The sequence below is a fragment of the Bos taurus genome, chromosome 22 (assembly GCF_002263795.3).
Source record: "Bos taurus isolate L1 Dominette 01449 registration number 42190680 breed Hereford chromosome 22, ARS-UCD2.0, whole genome shotgun sequence".
NCBI classification, from domain to species: Eukaryota; Metazoa; Chordata; class Mammalia; order Artiodactyla; family Bovidae; genus Bos; species Bos taurus.
Genome location: NC_037349.1, coordinates 52,244,961 through 52,261,532, shown reverse-complemented (window position 1 = coordinate 52,261,532; position 16,572 = coordinate 52,244,961). Strand labels below are relative to the sequence as shown.

The 16,572-nt window shown below is 60.0% G+C and overlaps 1 protein-coding gene across 3 annotated transcripts in view; it reads right to left on the bottom strand.

Annotated features, from left to right (window-relative positions):
• The window catches only part of SCAP (SREBF chaperone), a 99,810-nt gene that overhangs the window by 1,732 nt on the left and 81,506 nt on the right, over positions 1-16,572 (bottom strand). For 2 of the 3 annotated variants that reach the window (NM_001101889.1, XM_059879558.1), the window contains 16 exon segments: positions 48-130; positions 1,591-1,676; positions 1,757-2,276; positions 2,362-2,477; positions 2,556-2,757; positions 2,839-3,027; positions 3,521-3,897; positions 4,621-4,839; positions 4,999-5,097; positions 6,360-6,454; positions 7,402-7,514; positions 9,015-9,141; positions 9,521-9,693; positions 10,224-10,329; positions 10,508-10,728; positions 11,486-11,643. In NM_001101889.1, the coding sequence (NP_001095359.1) occupies positions 48-130; positions 1,591-1,676; positions 1,757-2,276; positions 2,362-2,477; positions 2,556-2,757; positions 2,839-3,027; positions 3,521-3,897; positions 4,621-4,839; positions 4,999-5,097; positions 6,360-6,454; positions 7,402-7,514; positions 9,015-9,141; positions 9,521-9,693; positions 10,224-10,329; positions 10,508-10,728; positions 11,486-11,643 (2,884 nt within the window). 3 annotated transcript variants of the gene reach the window in all.

Here is a 16,572-nt window from a genome sequence, read left to right as displayed (position 1 = left end):
GCGCTCCACCCACTAGGTGAGGCCCCTGGCCTGCCCAGGTCGCTGACCTCGGAACTGCAGGGGGCTGAGGGCAGTGTGGGTCTCCAAAGAGAAGAAATCGAGGGAGCCATTGAGTCGGGCGGCCACAATCCTGAAAGACAAGAGTGGCTGCCAGGGGGCTTGCCCTTAGAGCCCCTGGCCGTGGGGCTGAGCGCCACGGGCCTACACAGGCCCGTCCCACTGGCCGGGGAGCAGTGAGGCCGCGAGAGACCTCAGCCCAGACGGAAGCACAGGTGCTGGGACCAGGTGCAGAGCAGGAGGGCCCTGCAACCCCAGTGCCACCCTCTGTGCCTCAGATACTTCATGTGTGAAAATGGGAACAACCGTGTGTGCCTTGTGGGGGCGGGTGGTCGTGAAGAGTAAGTGAGCTGATGATAGTGTAAAGTGGTACCTGGGGAACATGAGTAAGACTGGAAATTTAAAAGTCTGGGGGAGGGGAGTCCCCCTCCACAGCCTGGAGCCATAGGAGAGGCTTCAGTGGAGGTGAGAGGAGCTGAGGCAGGGCTGTGAGGAGCCGCAGAAGGCACTGCTGCCCTATGACAGAAAGGCAGCTCCAACACAGGCACTGCCTGCTCCGTTTCCTGTTTCCACAAGGAAATAAGGATTCTCTCCACCGCCTGGCATTCCTAGGCACAGGCTGATGGGCAGAGATGAAGATGTGTGTGCTCTGTGGCCCCAAAGCCTTGGGGCAAGTGGGGTTCACAAGTTTTCAGCCCATAAAGCTGAATGGTCCACAGCAGAGCTGGGGCAGAGGAAGGAGAGGGCAGAGCCGTGGACGCAGAGCTAGGCTGAGACACGTGGGCTTTCCCTAAAATGTCAAAAAACCACCAGTGGGGGAGAATTCCAAGCTCGGGGGAACCCAGTGAACTTGGCCAAGCTACACAGTAGGATGTCAGCTGAGACCTAAGCAGAAAGCCACCAGAAACTGACAACTCAGGGCGAGGGGTGTCCCCACCGCAGAAAACAAGGCTCTGCTCTAGCTCAGATGCCAGGCCACACACGCTCAGGGACCTGGAAGGAAGAGCCAGCCAGCATGATGGGCAGCTGAGGCGGTCACCAGAGGCACTTGGGTGGGTGAGCCCTGGGTCCATCAGCCCAGAGGTTCGGGGGCCCAGTCTGAGTAGCTGGGACCTCCCCCCCACCACCACCACCATGGAGGCGATGGTGTGATGGCGTGCTGGGAACACCTGGCCAAAAGGCATGGTGAAGAGGCAGGCAAGAAGAGTCTACAGCATCAAAGGGGAAGGCGAGTTTTTACAAGGCAGTAGTTCTAAAGATGCGTTTTTCTGGAACTGAAAACCCAGAAGGGTCAGCAGTGACGGCTACCCAGACGAGTCTGACCTCAAAGGGTGAGAGGAAGACTGTCAGTGGTGAAGGGCCTTCTTTCACTCCCCACCTTTACCCTTTTGAGTTGTCACCTCCCATCAAGGCAGACTTCCTGCAACTCACAGGTGTGGGCTGTGTCACACCAGGGAAGGGGGAGCAGGGCTCGACCTCAGTGTGTGCAGAGCTGGGCGTCTAGGGGTGAGGCGGGCCTCCTAGCGCTCCCACCTTCTGTCCAGGAAAACGAGGGCCGTGATGCCTGATGACACTTCCTCACTGCTGCAGCGCAGGGTGCCCTCGATGGCGTCCCACACCTGGGGGCCCAGAGGCTGTGAGCACCTGTAACTGGGAACACCCACGACCCCCCTGCCTCCCTCCAGCCCCCGCTGCCCACCTCCAGCCGGCCACTGCTCCGCCCCACCACGATGAGGCTGCCCTGCAACTCCAGACTCCAGATGGAGCCATCTGCGCTGGGGGCCCAGGCGAGGGACGGGCAGCTCTTCTCGGGAGGAAAGCCAGCCTCGTCCTCAGGGGCCAGGGGGAACGTGGGCCCGGGAGAGGGTGGGCGCAGGGCTGGCGTGTGCACGGGAGCCATGCCCCCCTCCTGGTACACGCGCTGCACCAGGCGGCTGAAGTCGTAGCCTGCGGAGTCTTGAGCACGGCGGCCCGCCCGGTACCGGGGCTCGGGCTGAGCCGGCTCGGGGAGCTGTGGCCGCGCTGAAAAGTTGGTGTCAATCAAGCAGGTGAGGTCTGGCTGGTCCCCAAAGAGGGCAGGGGGTGGAGGGCCCCGGGGCCGGTGCCGCAGCGGAGGGCTGTCCCCAGGCTCCTCCGGGCCACCCTTCCCGCCGTCCGACAGCCGTTCCCAGGTCTCCTGAGTCTCCAGCCCGCTACCAACACCGCTGTCCCGCCGCTGCCTGCTAGGGGCGGGGAGACTGGGTGAGGGAGAGGGCGGGGCCTGGGAGAAGGAGGAGCTAGGGCAGGGCAGGGCGGAGCACCTACCCCGGGTGCGGGATGCGGGTGAGGCAGTCTCCGGTCTGCGCGTCCCATACACACACGTGGCCTGCCAGGCAACAGCTCACCAGTAGCATCCCGTCGCTGGCCAGACACTCGATGTCCTGCGGGAGCGCGGCATGCACATGGGCACTGGCGGCGGCGCGGCTCGGCCCCCCGCGCCCCCGGCCCCATCCACTCACCATGAGGTGCCCGCGCAGCACCAGGGGCACAATCTCCGTCTCGGGGGGCGCGTAGCCATAATCGTCGCAGGGCAGCTCCCCCCGCCGCCGCCGGCCGGGCCCCGCGCCGGGCTGCCCGTAGTTGCGCGGGCAGAGCACACGGTACAGGCAGAGCAGCAGCAGCACAAGCACGATGCCTGAGGCCAGGCCAAGTGCCGCCACCCTGCATCGGGCAGAGCCTGGTGAGACCTGCCCCGGCCCCGCGACCCCGCCGGCCGCCCCACCCCCGACTCATGGGCCTTACTTGTACAGGGTGAGGTCTCTCTGCGCCTGCGCCGTGCCTGGCCCCTTGGGGCCGGCCTCCCAGAGCCCACCCTGCCCGGGCCGGGGCGGGGGCCAGGCGCTGCGGCCGTCCTGAGGGTGCCGGCCCTCCAGAGCCTCCCGCGGGTTCAGGCGGAGCGTGACGGGGATGACAGGCAGCAGGCTGACGTACCTGAGCCGGGCAGCGCTCAGCCTCAGCGGAGACGCCCTCGGAGGGCCTGCTGCTGCCCAGGGCCCCCTCTACTCTCCCCATGGGACTCGGCCTGCTCTGCCAAGCTCCAAGAACATCCTCCCAAGACAGTCTTCCCAGCAGTAGGCTCCCCCGCTCCAGCTCTGGCACCCCAACCTTGCCCTGTCACAGACTCCACCACCCTAGCAATCACTGTCCCTCTGTCACCAATTCTGGCAGAGTGGGGGGAAGTGAGGTGTGGATCTCATTTTGGCTAAGTAGCTGACAGCGACCTATGACCTCACAGAGCGGGGCCCAGGGACTCAGGTTGTGGCTACTGAGAACACTGCTTCCTACCCCACAACCTGATGGGTGTTTATTTCAAAGAAAATTCAGAATTCAAACCCACGGGTCTCCCTCCTGAGGGAAGGGGTGCTCTGGGGGCAGTGAGCTGACACGAACAGGTGGGAGGGGGGACCCAGCTCAGCCCACCCACCTCTTGGCCAGTGTGATGTTGTAATAGCTGAAGAGCGTGGGCCAGTGGCGGAAGGACAGTTTCCTCCAGAGCTCCTCGTCCTCGGGCCCCCAGGTGACCTCTGGGGCCGGGCTGTCATGGACGCCCTCGGCGAGACCCCCGGGCTCAGGCGGCTCCCCTGGCAACGTCTGGTTCTCGGGTAACTTGGAGGCATCCGGCGGGAAGATGGAAAAGGCAGGATCCGGGTGGCTGGCAGGCAGCACACCACTGGGCACAGGCAGAGGAGCCAGGGCACCCTCGCCCAGCGGGCTCTGCTCCGTTACCTGGGCGGCCAGGTAGGTGCGCAGCCCAGCTGGGTCCGTGTACACAAGGATGCCGATCCACACCACCGTGCCAGCCTGCAGCAGGGAGTGGGGGCTCAGCAGGACCCCAGGGAGGAAGGGGCAGCCTTCACCCGCTGTACACTCGGCCCTCACGCTGGAAAGCGGCAGGCCAGAGGGTAGAGAGAGGACACAGGCCACCTGTCCTTCCCTTCTGCCTCAAGTCCTCTATGACTAAGACCAACTGCCCCCCCTGGACGGACCAAGCTCCCTTTCCATGCTCGGGTTTGAGACTCCTGGCCGAAATAGAGAGAGGCACCCTGGGTTTGATACAGAACTTTCCCACCCTAACCGCTCCCTCAGCTTGGGCCCCCATGGTCAGCATAGCCGCAGGGACCAGCTGCCTGACCTGCTCCAGGGACACCACGGGTCTCAGTCCTCAGAGGGCCTCAGCCCCGCTCCCCTCTCACTTCAGCCAACCTTGCTCCTTCTTCCGTCTGCCCAGCCAGCATTTCCTGCTGCCTGCACAGTGAACCCTGACTTGGGGAACCACCTGGTTCCATCCCAGAGCATCCGTCCTGGTCACTCTGGGCAGACTCCTCTCCCTGATGACACCAGCTGCTTCTCCAGAGACAGGCTTCTCACCCCAGAAACCACAAGGTCTGGGCAGGAGGGGAGAAGGGGAGGCTTCCCAAAGCTAGGCTTCCAGGGGCCACGAGGGCCTGGGGAGCACCCCCCCAAGACAAATGCAAACGGCAAGAGGACTGTGAGTGCGGGCCTGCGGGTGGGGGTGGCAGGTACCATGATGAGGCGCTGTGCCAGGCGGGTTCGGGCCAGGAAGTAGATGACACGCAGCCGCTTGGGGAGACGCAGGTTGCGGAAGGAGGACGGCTGCAGTGTGATGGTGTGGGGCATGGATGGCCGCACAGTCGGCTGCCGCTCAAAGCGTGTTGGCCGCCCCACCGGCTTGGCTGGGGGCAGGCAGGCCTCAGGGGGCAGCCGCTTGTTCAGGTCCGCCAGCTGTTGGGGGTGCAGTGGTCAGGGCCTGGAGCCGCGGTCCAGAAGCTCCCACTTGGGGCTGCGGCCCTGCCCTAGGTCTGCCCTCTCTTGCCCAGAGACCCCTGAGCACAGCCAGGGCTGAGGAGGAGGTGGTTAGGGCAGGGCTCAGCCCACTCCTACCTCCATCCGGCGAATGTCAATGGACAGGACAGTGGTGAAAAACAGCATCTGAAGGAAAAAGTCAGACACCAGCCCCACGACGGCAAAAAGACAGAACTCCTGGAAAAAAGGCAATGAGAGGACACTGACCTCAGGGCCCAGCACTGGAGAACCAGTTCCCTGCCTGCTGTGGCCGCAGCCCCATGTGGGAGCCTCATGGGCCCTGACCACTGCACCCCAAACAGCTGGCACCCTGGACGCTGCAGGGCAGTTTCTTGCGAGGCACAGCAGGGAGGAGAGATGCTGGAACTTTGACATCCAGGAGCCACCAAGGAGGATGCAGCAGCAGCTCCCTCCCTCCCCATGAGGGGCAGCAGAGACCCCTGGCACTGATGCCCCAACAGCCTGCAGTACTCCAAAAGCCCTCCCTAACTGAGGCCCCAGCCCTGCTCATGTACCAGAGACCAACACCTACCAAGAGCCCAGGCCTGGCCTGGTTTGGAGGCTCTCAGAAATTCCTTATTCCTGGCCAATGACTACACTGGACCAATGAAAGGAGAGGAAGAGCACGGGGAGAATGAATTCTACCCAGCAACTGAAAAGGGGAGTCTCTTTCCTCCCCAGGCTCTGTGGATAGATGGAGTTTTCTCGGGTTTAGGTTTTCCTCCTCTGCCCTTGTTGAGACCTCTGATGCATCACCATGGCTTCTACTCAAATGTGAGGAAAATGAAGAATGGAGTGCACAGTGGCACGTCAGCCCTCATGTCCCAAGACCGTCCGCGTCCTGCAGATGCCCTCTGGTGGGGTAGGGTGGGGAGCCTGGGAGCCCTGGGTTCCTTCCCAAACCTCAGCTGGCCTGCCAGTCGTGGGGAAAGGACAGGAGGCAACAACTCCTTACTCCCTTCACAAAACTTCCAGGCAGCAACAGTGGGCTTCCTGCTCGCAGCCCCAGGGCTCAGCAATGGCTGCTGGCTCTCCCAGGGTCGGGCCACGGGTCTCGAGGGTGCAGGGGCGGGTCAGGGCTCAGGCCCTGAAAGGCAGGGGGGCCTCACCACTTTCTGCCTGAGAACTGGGAAACGGGGCCTGACTGGACTGTGCTGCGGGCAGCCAGCTTCCTCTCCTGCCACTTGAGTGAGGGACGGCAGTGAGTGGTCATGGGTGAGGGGTCATGGGTCTGAGACTGCCAGGCTGTAGCTCAGCTTACTGAGTCCTCCTCCTGGGCCAGTTCCACCAGGGCCTCTCTGTGCACAGTGACAGCCAGCCTGCCAGTAGAGGGGCCACCTTACAGGAGAGGGCAGCAGCAAGGCAGGGTGTGCCCTGCACAGCTGGGAGGCTCAGTAATGGGCTCCACGCGGCCCAAGCTGCAGACCCGGAGGCCTCACCTGGATGGCAGGCACTAGGGTGAAGTAGCCAATGAGGACGATGCCCAGCTCTGTGGCCATGTTCTTCATGATGGACCAGCTCTCGCTGCTCAGGCCTGCAGGGGACAACGGGGCCATACGGCAACACATAACCTCTGTCCACTGCATGTGGGCTGACGACTGCATGGCCCACAAGACAGCTGCCCACCAAATGCTCCAACCCTAAGGACCCTGCTATGGGCACAGCTTTACAGGGAAGTGGGGCCTGAAGGTCCGGAGGAGAGCTCCGACCATCTGAGGAAGGGAGAAGCGGGTTGCTGACTTGAGCAGACCTAGGAGAGCCACATCCACCCAGACCGGCATGTCCAACCTCGCATGTGGCAGAGGGCTCGAGGGACAGGAGAGCCGGCTGTGTCCTACCTCAGCCCCTCCTGGGCCCCGGGCCACCACACAGTCGCACATTTAAAGCTCTGAGCGCCTAGTGGGCAGCGGCCGTTTCCCCCGGTCTCCTCGGAACCCCATGTCTAGTGCAGGGCCTGGCCTCTCACGCAGGCTCACAAAGCTTTGCTGAGTGAAGGAACAGCCTGCCCCGGCCCTGTTCCCACAGATACGGGCTGAGGTGGAAGAGGAAGAGGAGATGTGAGAGTTCAGACCTCCAGGCCCAGGCTCTTTCCCCACTTTCCCCAGAACCCAGCTCCCCAGCTCCTGCCACTAAGGCCACGCGGGTCTTTCCTGGCAGCTGTGGAGGCAGCGTCTCTGAGCTGACCCGCTCCAGGGGTCTGGGCCTCACGTGATAGAGTTGGGCAGGAAGAGAAAAGACCAGCTGCCAGCTGGACAAAGGGCCAAACACGTGAGCCCGCAGCAGAGGCGGTTTGTGGTCTTACTGACATGTGGACCTGGACAAAACAGGGCCCTGGGCTCCATGGCTGCACAGGGCTCACGCTAACAAGTGGGCGTGTTAGTAGAGGCCGGGGCGAGGGAGGCTCCTGGGCTCCCCGTTCCCTCGGCAGGAGGAGGTGCAGCACAACCCCCGCCGCCATGCCCCCTACTCCCCTCCTGTTACCTTGGGCAATGCGCAGCTTCACCTCGAGGTCCACCGGGGTGGAGACGACGGACTTGGTGAGCACCAGCACGTTCTCCAGCCCAATGACCACCACCAGGTAGGGGAAGATCTCCCTGGGGACAGAGCGGGGTGGGGGGAGGAGGGTGCTGAGGGGGCCCCCAACACACGGCTGCTCCTCAGCAGGCCTGGCTCCTGGGGCCCTGCGGGGTCTGGCCCACAGTGGGGGCTGCCAAGCAACTCCCACATCACAGGACTGGAACCCCACCCTCCAGGAGGCCTTTGTCTACATGGCTCGCAGCTTTCAGGCTGGCTTCCAAGTCGTGCCGAGGAGCCAGCCACCATCCTGCTCTCCATCTGTCCAGCACCGTGGGAAGAGGCCCCCACTGCCCAGCTGCCAGAGCACAGCTCCCCGGCCCTTCCCACACCACACCATCAGCCAGAGGAGCCCCTACCACAGCACGCCAGGCCAGGCCATCAGGACTAAATGGAAGGGGATGAGGCCAGCCTGAAGCCCTACTCGCCTCTGAAGAGAAGCTGCGTGTAGAGAAGGGCAATCGTTTCTAGAGAAAACTCCCCCAGCTCTCTCAGACCACAGGCTCCCGCTCCCTGACTAGGGAACACCAGCCGAGCACGGCGCTGGGATCTCCGCTAGGGGGCGGTGCGGGGGGGGGGGCTCTGAGGAGGCAGAGCAGACAGCTATCGTTGAGGGGTGATTAGCATCATCAGGTCTAGGAAAGGAAGCAAATGTTCTACAAGCAAGGGAAGGAAGAGGAAACACAAGATCGCTGTTCCTGGGAGCAGCCTGACAAGCCAAGGCAGGGCACAGGCCAGTCGGCCGTGATCACTAACAGGCTGGCGGGGTCCAGGGCAGGACCATGTTTCTGAGAGAAATGGAAGGGAAGCAAACGGTGGGAAGGTGACAAATCAGAGTGTGCTTATGGCCTGTATCTTTTAAAATGCTTACTCCAAAGGGACCTACCAAGCAATTTAAATGTTTTAATATCAAGAAAGGACGAAACGTACGGTCTCTATGACACACTCATCTACGGCTTAAGCTGTTGAGAAGCAACGTGCACATGTATTTAAAATATATAAATACATGGTTGGATGGCATCACCGACTCAGTGGACACGAGTTTGAGCAAACTCTGGGAGACAGTGAAGGACAGGGAAACCCGGCGTGCTGCAGTCCATGGGGTTGCAGAGTCAGACACAACTCAGCAACGAACAACAACAATTCACACATCTATACACCCTCAGACACACAGACGCACACAATACATTCCCACACATATGCGTAAACACATACATACACACATATAAATACTTACCCCATATATACACACAAACATACACATGAATATACACACACATACACACACCTATGGATGTATTATATGTAAATATACATACGGTTTGTATATAAATATGTATGATCGTAAGCCAGGTAACTCAAAAAAGTAAAAACACATACCTCTTAAGTGTCAAAATTACCATGTGAAAATATAGGGTAACAGCAAGTGTCGAGGGCAGGGCAGGCCAAGCACCCAGAGGTGCATGATGCTCCGGCCTGCGGGCCCACCCTGCCCCCCAGGGGAGCCTGCTGGGACCTACCCGCCATTGAGCGTGGGTGTCAGGCCGAAGAGTGTGCAGAGCCCCACAGACATGAGCAGCGAGCTGAGCACCGTGACGACGGCAGCCAGAGCCAGGCCCCACTTGGACTTGACCATGTCGATCTTGCCTGGAGGGCAAAGAATACATCAGGGCAGCCTCTCCCCAGAGCCTGGCTCACTGGGCCCTGTATCCTGGGAGCTGGGAGGGGGTGTGCCTGACATTCGAGGAAGAGAAGGCCCTGGTTTGCGCAGAGAATGTGTACCCTTCCCAGTCTCAGGGCACAGTGTCCTTGAAAACCTTCCCAGGAAGGGACTCTGTGAGTAGTGGGAGGAACCCTGGACCTACCCAAGCCCCTCAGGCCCCGCTGGGGGATGAAGCCCCAGCTTCGGTGACCAGCTGGCACATTCTACATCTCTGCCCGGGCCCCTGAAGAGGCAGGGAAGGAGTGATCTGGAAACGCCCCAATTAGCTGGGAGAAAGCCCTGGCCTCTGTGCTGTGGACCTACGTGTGGAGAAGTAGATGTAGGCGAACAGGATGATGTAGGTGGTCACCAGGGGGATGAGCTCAGCGATGCCAATCTCCTCCTTGAAGTGCACATGGACCAGGCTCTCTGCTCTGAGGCTGCAGTTGGGGCTGGGGTGCAGGAGCATCAGGCGGGCCCGCAGGCTGCCCAGGAACCTGGGTGGGGGGTGGGAGATGGCCTGTCCCTCTCTGTCCGGGGGACAAAGGCAATCCCTGAAGAAGGTCAGCTGGGGATTCCCTCCTCGCGGTGTCTAACCTTCCCTCCAGTCTTGAGGGGGTTGGCCCAGCTGTCTCAGAACGCCCCTGAGGACCCCACTCCCAACCTATCACTGCGCTCTGACTGCCACAGGCCCAGAACAGCCCATCGGGGGCCCCCTCCGTGCCCTCGCCCCTTGGAGAACTGTCTGCTGCGCTCTCCCAAGTCACATGGGGCTTGGCAGTCACCAGCTGGGGACCCCCACCCAAGGCTCCAGAGAGACCATGGGGGCACCAGGACCCTGAGCTTGCCAGGCCTGCCTTCCCCATTGTTCTTAGTCAGCTGTCAGGTGGCCCCCCTCAAGCGTGAGCAGACAGCACCCTGAGGGACATGAACATTTCAGCAGAAGGCCTGAGAACTCCAAGCTCCCGGGGGCACTGTGGACACTCCAAATGGAAAAGCTGCCTGCTGTGCCGCAGGCCAGCCTTACTTGGCGTGGTAGTGCTGGAAGACCAGGGTGATGGTGTATGAGACCAGCCGCTTCCTGGTGTACAGGCTCACCCCGCTGTACTTCCCAGGGACGCCAAACAGCAGGTCTGCAGACAGAGGGCAACAGGTGCTGACAAAGGACCGGCAGCTACGTAGAGATACCAAGGACCCCTTTCTACCCAACCCTGAGAAACTCAGGGCAACCCCAGATCTGCCAGAGCAGCCTCCAAAGAGGATGTGGTGACTGACAGGCCCCCGATGGCTCTCAAGGGACTGCCCGGGCACCTTTGAGTGTGGCCGAGGTCTGCAGGGTTTTGGGCTCGTGCTGGTGGATGGTCCTGATGATGTCGGGATCTGCGTGGAAGCGCTCCCTGTCATTCTGCCAGAAGTTCCCGGGGGAGAGCAGCAGGCATCCATGCTCGGGCAGGAGGTTGCGGAGCTTCCTGAGGCCTGGCAGCAGGTCAGTCACCTGCAGGCACACGTCCTCCAGGCTCCTGGTCCCGGAGCTGTGCGGGGGACAGGACGAGGCGCTGCCGAGTCTGCCGGCCCCACACAGCCCCGCGCGTGAAGCTCCCAGGTGCCTGGTGTCTCAAAGGGCCGAGGACAAGGGCAGCCGGGGAAGTTCTTCCAGGGGCTCAGCCACCACACGGGGAGGCAGCCTGACCTTCCAAGTGCACGTGGAGCCCCAAAGCCCAGCCCCTCCGAGGAGAGGCATGCTTGGGAGTGAGCACAGCTCCCTCACTAGAACCCCTGCAGTTCGGCAGGCAGAGGAGGCAGGATGAAAACCAGGGGCTGTGTGTGGCCCAAGCCCTCAGCTAACCTCAACTAGCACTGAGGCAGCCTGCAGGGCAGCACGCCCCAGAGAAGCACTGGTGGGCTGGGACTCCAGGAGGGGACCTCTGGGCACAGCTGGCTTCTCGTCAGCTTGGCCACCATCACACTCGCATCTCACAAGCTCTGGGCAGTGAGCCCTCAGGGCCACCAGTCAACCGGGTCTCGGAGAGCCTGTCCCAGGGTCAGCCCAGTGGATCTGTCTGTGTGAGGCCTGGGGACGACGCTCAGGGCTCTCGGCACAGGTCTGAGGGGAACACAGCTGCAGTGGACCCAGCAGCTGTGTGGACTTTCGCCCCTGAGAAAGGCGAAGCGAGCTCACCCACCCTCTTAGTCTCGCAGAGCTAGCCAGCTCGGTAGATTTATGCTGAGGGCTGTGCCCCACCTTAGGTGTGGAGCTGGGTCGGGGAGGCTGGGGCCTGGCATGGATACCTGTCTTTCAGCACGTGGTTCCGAATCTCCTCCACCAGCTGGAATGCCCTCGACAGAGGTGAGCGGAACACATCTACTGCTAGGAGGTTCTTGTGCCAGGGAGACACGGAAGATTTCACAAATATCTGCTGGATATAAGCCACCGGGGCCCCCACGTACTGCGGAAGAGATGGGGGATGGTAGAAAGGTCAGTACTCATGCTGGGAAAGTCCCATGGACAGAGGAGCCAGGCGGGCTACAGTCCATGGGGTTGCAAAGAGTCGGACACGACTGAGTGACTGAACCACCACCAGCAAGATAGCTCAGCACAAGAGGGAGAAGCACGGCCGGTCCTGGGCAAGGACTGGCTGAGCACCCAGTATGGGCAACACCGTACAGCCCTTCAAACACGAAGACGCCCAGGGACTCCCATGGCAGCCCAGTGGTTAAGACTCTGAGCTTCCACAGCCGGGGACTCGGGCTGGATCCCTGGTCAGGAAATGGATCCCACATGCCACAAGTAAAGATCCTGCATACCCACAAAGATGGAAGATCCCGCGTGCCACCATTCAGACCTGGCACAGCAAAATAAGTATTTAAAAAAAAAAGACTCTGTCCTTCCACCGCAAGGGGTGTGGATTCCACCCCTGGTCAGGGAACTAAGATCCCACATGCTGCGTGGGGTGACCAAAAAAAATTTTTTTTTAAATAATGAAGACGTTCACAAGGGCCTTCTCACCACTGAATAAACCACTTTCCTACCTATTTCTCAACAGGACAGTGACCACAGGCCATTAACTGAGTCTGGCACCTGTTTTACTAAAGAAAGTTTTCCTGGAACAGAGCCACAGCCACCCCATTCCACACTGTTCTGCTTTCACACAACAATGAGAGGTGAGAGTTCACAACAGGCAGAGTGACCCTCAAAGCCTGCACAAGACCTGTATCACCCAGCCCTTGACGCCAAACGCCTGAGGACCTGCCAAGAGGCCACAAGCTCCCCAAGGGCAGAACCCACCGTGCTGACCCTGGTCTTGCCACTTGCAGGTCAGTGGATTTTGAGCTCAGCAGACCCAGTCTTAAATCTCTGCTCTCCGAAGTGTGTGGCCTTGGAAATAACTTTGACGTCTCTGGATTTCAGTTTCTTCAGCGTGACATGGGGATAATGACGTTCACACTGCAGCATCACTAGGACGCGTGTGCACACACACAGTGCAAGCAGAGACTAAGTGTCCATGGACATGTAAGCGAGCACAGGTGTGGCGTGTCCTCTCACTGGCCAGCACGACTCTCCTATGAGACGCAAAGTGACTCCAGGTCTCCGGACTTGAGCAGGATGTGAGGATTCCTACCCAGATCTCACTGAAACACCACACTCCCCTCACCAGAACCTGCCATATATCCTTAAAGGCACTTAAGTGACAAAGTGACACACACATAACAGGCAAGGAACGACTCCCAGCGGTGGACATGTCGAGAAGCAGCCCCAAAACAAGACTGGACTGGCCGCGGCAGGGTTATGGCCGGGAGGAGCTGCGTGGGGGCTGTGAGGTGGGAGGGGTAGTGGGCGGGTGGGAGGGGAGGTGAGGCGGTGAGGAGGGGGTAGTGGGGGGGCGGGAGGGGTGGTCAGGAGGCGGGGGGCAGGAGGGGGCAGGGGCAGCTCAGACAGCACAGGGGTGTCCTGATGGGAGTAATGGAAATCACAGGGCAATGAGGGGGCCGGGATGACGCCTGACTGAACTGTCTGGGTTTTAACCAGGTGACGAAGAAAAGCCCTGACTGTCTCAGAGGGAAGGGCGACCTTACAACGCAGCGCTCCAGGGAACACTAAAGTTAGACCATCATCTACCCGGAGACAGGGAAGGCCAGCCTGCAGCCCTGGGGTGCTGTGAGGTGCCGGCTGGAGGGAGCTGGGCCTGGTTGGGGATGGGGGGACGTCCTGACACCTGTGCGGCCGTCAGGAACTCTGAAGGGCGGGTGTGAGGAGAGCATGCCATCCACCAGCAACAACGCGGTGCTCCAGCATAAGCACGGGCCAAGATACTGATCATACAAAGCACCCCAGGCACCACCTGAGCCTTGGTGAAATGTGCATTTCTGACAGGCGCTGGGGATAGAAGCCTCACCAGCTTAGCCTTCTGCACAGACCAGACCTGGCAGACGATGTCAGGAGGTGCAGAGGGACCTGCACAGAACGGACGCCACCTGAGCTCCTCGACTCGACCCAGCTCGCAGCTCCAAAGGGAGAGCGACACTGGGGTTAGCACCCTCCAGCATCTCCGCGAAGGACATGGCATGGCACCCAGGGACAGCTGGCCCGGTAGAGCCGCCAGACTGTTCCCAGTGGGCACGAGGCTGTGACCGCAGAGACCACCTCCTCCACCCCTCAACCCGGGGCCCAACTGAAGCTTCAGTTTCCAAGCAGGACTGCTCCCTGGCCCTCCAGTCCAAACCCAGACCCCACCAGGCCTCCATTTCAGCAGAGTAACAAAGAATGTACTTCAGAACCAGAGCTCTCCATCAGGGCTCTTGGGATGGCCCCAGGAGTTCTGTAAGCACCCTGACCAACTCACATTTCTTCTCAGAAGTGTCTCTACTATCATAACCTCGTCATTGTTAGGGGAGAGGATCCACGGCTTTCAGACTGCACAGAATCTGAACCCCCTCGGCCCCGCACGCCTCTCTCTCCTTTGACCTTCCATCTGCTCAGGTAAACCCCCCTGCTCATCTGCTCCCACTCCTCAGCAGGTGAGGCTCACCAGGCAAAACCACAGAGAGGAGAGCCCACGCACAGCCGTGCGCTTCGCCTGGCCCTCCGTCTGCAGGCCGGCCCTCACTCGCCTTCCCGACTTCCAGCTGAACTCTCCAAGCGGCTATCCCACATCCGCCCAGCTCTTTCAGGATCTTGGGTCAGTTTAGCATGTCTGTATCAAACTCATCGTCCAGTGTATGTGCCCTCAACTCCCCTCTTCCAGGCATCCCAACTCTCTTACAGTGGTTTACCTAACAGGCAGGAGCCTAACTCTCGTCATTCATTCACTGTCCCACTCACTGTCTCGGTTGGGGTTCCCCCAGCAGCACACCCTGGACACATGGTGTCCTCAGGAGGTGGTGTGAACACGGGCAGGGGAGCAGGGACAGGGCAGGGCAAGGAAGGCCACCACCAAGGGTGGGCTGCTGAGCAAGTGACCCTTGTGGATGATGGTTTAGCTGAGTTACCCCACATAAAGGATGATGGCTGAGGTTACACACCAACTCCTCCTACAGTTACAGGATAAGGGCAGCTCCTAGGGGATGTGAATTCTCCAGCACCTCAGGCCTTCCGTGCCAGATATCTTTGACAAATGAGATGCGGATGCTGGTAGCTGGCAGGCACGAACGTGGGAGCAGAAGAGGTGGGCAGGACCTACCACTTACTGCTGGGCCTTACCATAATCCCCGCCTGAAACTCGAGTAAGACACAGACATGGAAGCCTACGACACGGAAACAGACGACACAAGGTATCCTAAATGGGTGATGGAGAGTGCCTAAGGGCCAGTGGAGTCCAGGTGCCTCTGGGAACAGAGGGAGGGGCCCTCACAGATGGGGCTTCTAACGCGGCCCCCAGTAAGCCCCACTTCCTCATGCTCACGCTCAAGCATAATTCCGCTGGAGAGTGGGCTGGACCTGGTGACTTGCTTCTGAAAAACAGAATATAGCAAAATGATGAGCTCTTTATTTCTGAGATTGGGCTACAAAAGACTACTACTCTTAAGGCCATTATGCTAAGTGAAATAAACCAAGCACAAAAAGGCAAACACCACCTGAGTCCACTGGTATGAGGCGCCTGAAGGAGTCAAATCCAGAGTGTCAGAGAGCGGAAAGATGGTTATCAGGGGTTGGAGAAGGGTGAGTACAGCGTTATTGTTTGACTGGTGCAGGGTTTCTGTTTTGTGAGATGAAGCATTATAGAGAAGGATGGTGGTAATGGTTGTACAATGTGAATGCACTTAATACCACTGAACGGTACGCTTAAATAGTTAAGAGAGGGAATTCCCTGGTGGGCCAGGGGGTAGGACTTGGTGCTTTTGCTGCCACAATTTGTTTTAAATGGAAGGAAAAAACATACTGACTCTTCCTTGGCCCCGTCCTTACAGCCACCACTCTGGTGATGTCAGCCGAATTGTGAGACGCTCCAAAAAGGTCCACAAGGCACGGAACTGAGGGGACTTCCAGCCAATACCCAGTGAGGGACCAGAGGCCCCAGCCCACAGCCTGCAGGGGGCGTGCTTCCCTCACTGTCTGATGTGGATGCAGGCTCTGAGACAACCGCAGCCTTCATAGTAAGGGACCCTGAGCTAGAGGACCCAGATAAGAAAATCTTGTTATCTCAGAGAGATAGCAAGAGTATGCCCAAGGCCACACAGCAGCACAGGCAGGAGTCAAGCCCGGGGCTGCCCAATTCCCAATCTGTGAGTCCTACATGCCGGGGTGGTTCTGACCCATGTGGATCCCATGGAGAACAGGGAGCAGAAGCAAAGGCCCAGCACAGCAGTGCCGGAGGGGAGCTGAGGTCCTAGGGCCCGCGGGGTCTCAGCTGCCACCGTCTCAGCATGAGAGCCCTGACCTGGGCTCCTCGGAAACCTCGCATTCAGGCTTAGGCCGCCACTGCCCACACTGCAGGGCTGGCCTGGAAGCCCAGGCACCCAGGCGGACCGGCAGGCAGGGCCTGGCATGAGGCCCAGGTTCCCATGGTGATCCAGTCTAGCAGGGCCAGGCCAGAGCAGGACATCTCAGGCTTGTTGTTGCTTTAAACACAATCCCGGGGCCTCCCTGGTGGTCCAGTGGTAAAGAATTCGCCCATCAATGGACACAGGTTTGATCCCTGGTCTGAGAAGATCCCACGTGTTGTGGAGCAGTTAAGCCCGTGAACCATGTCTGTTTAGCCTGTGCTCTATAGCCCGGGAGCCCTAGGGTGCTGAAACCCGCACACCCTAGCTCCGCACCAAGAGAGGCGACTGCAATGAGAGGCCTGCGCACGGCAACTGGAGAAAAGCCAGCGCAGCAACAAAGATACAGCACAGCCAAAAATAAATTAAAAAAAAAAAAGCTTGTTTAAACACACGCA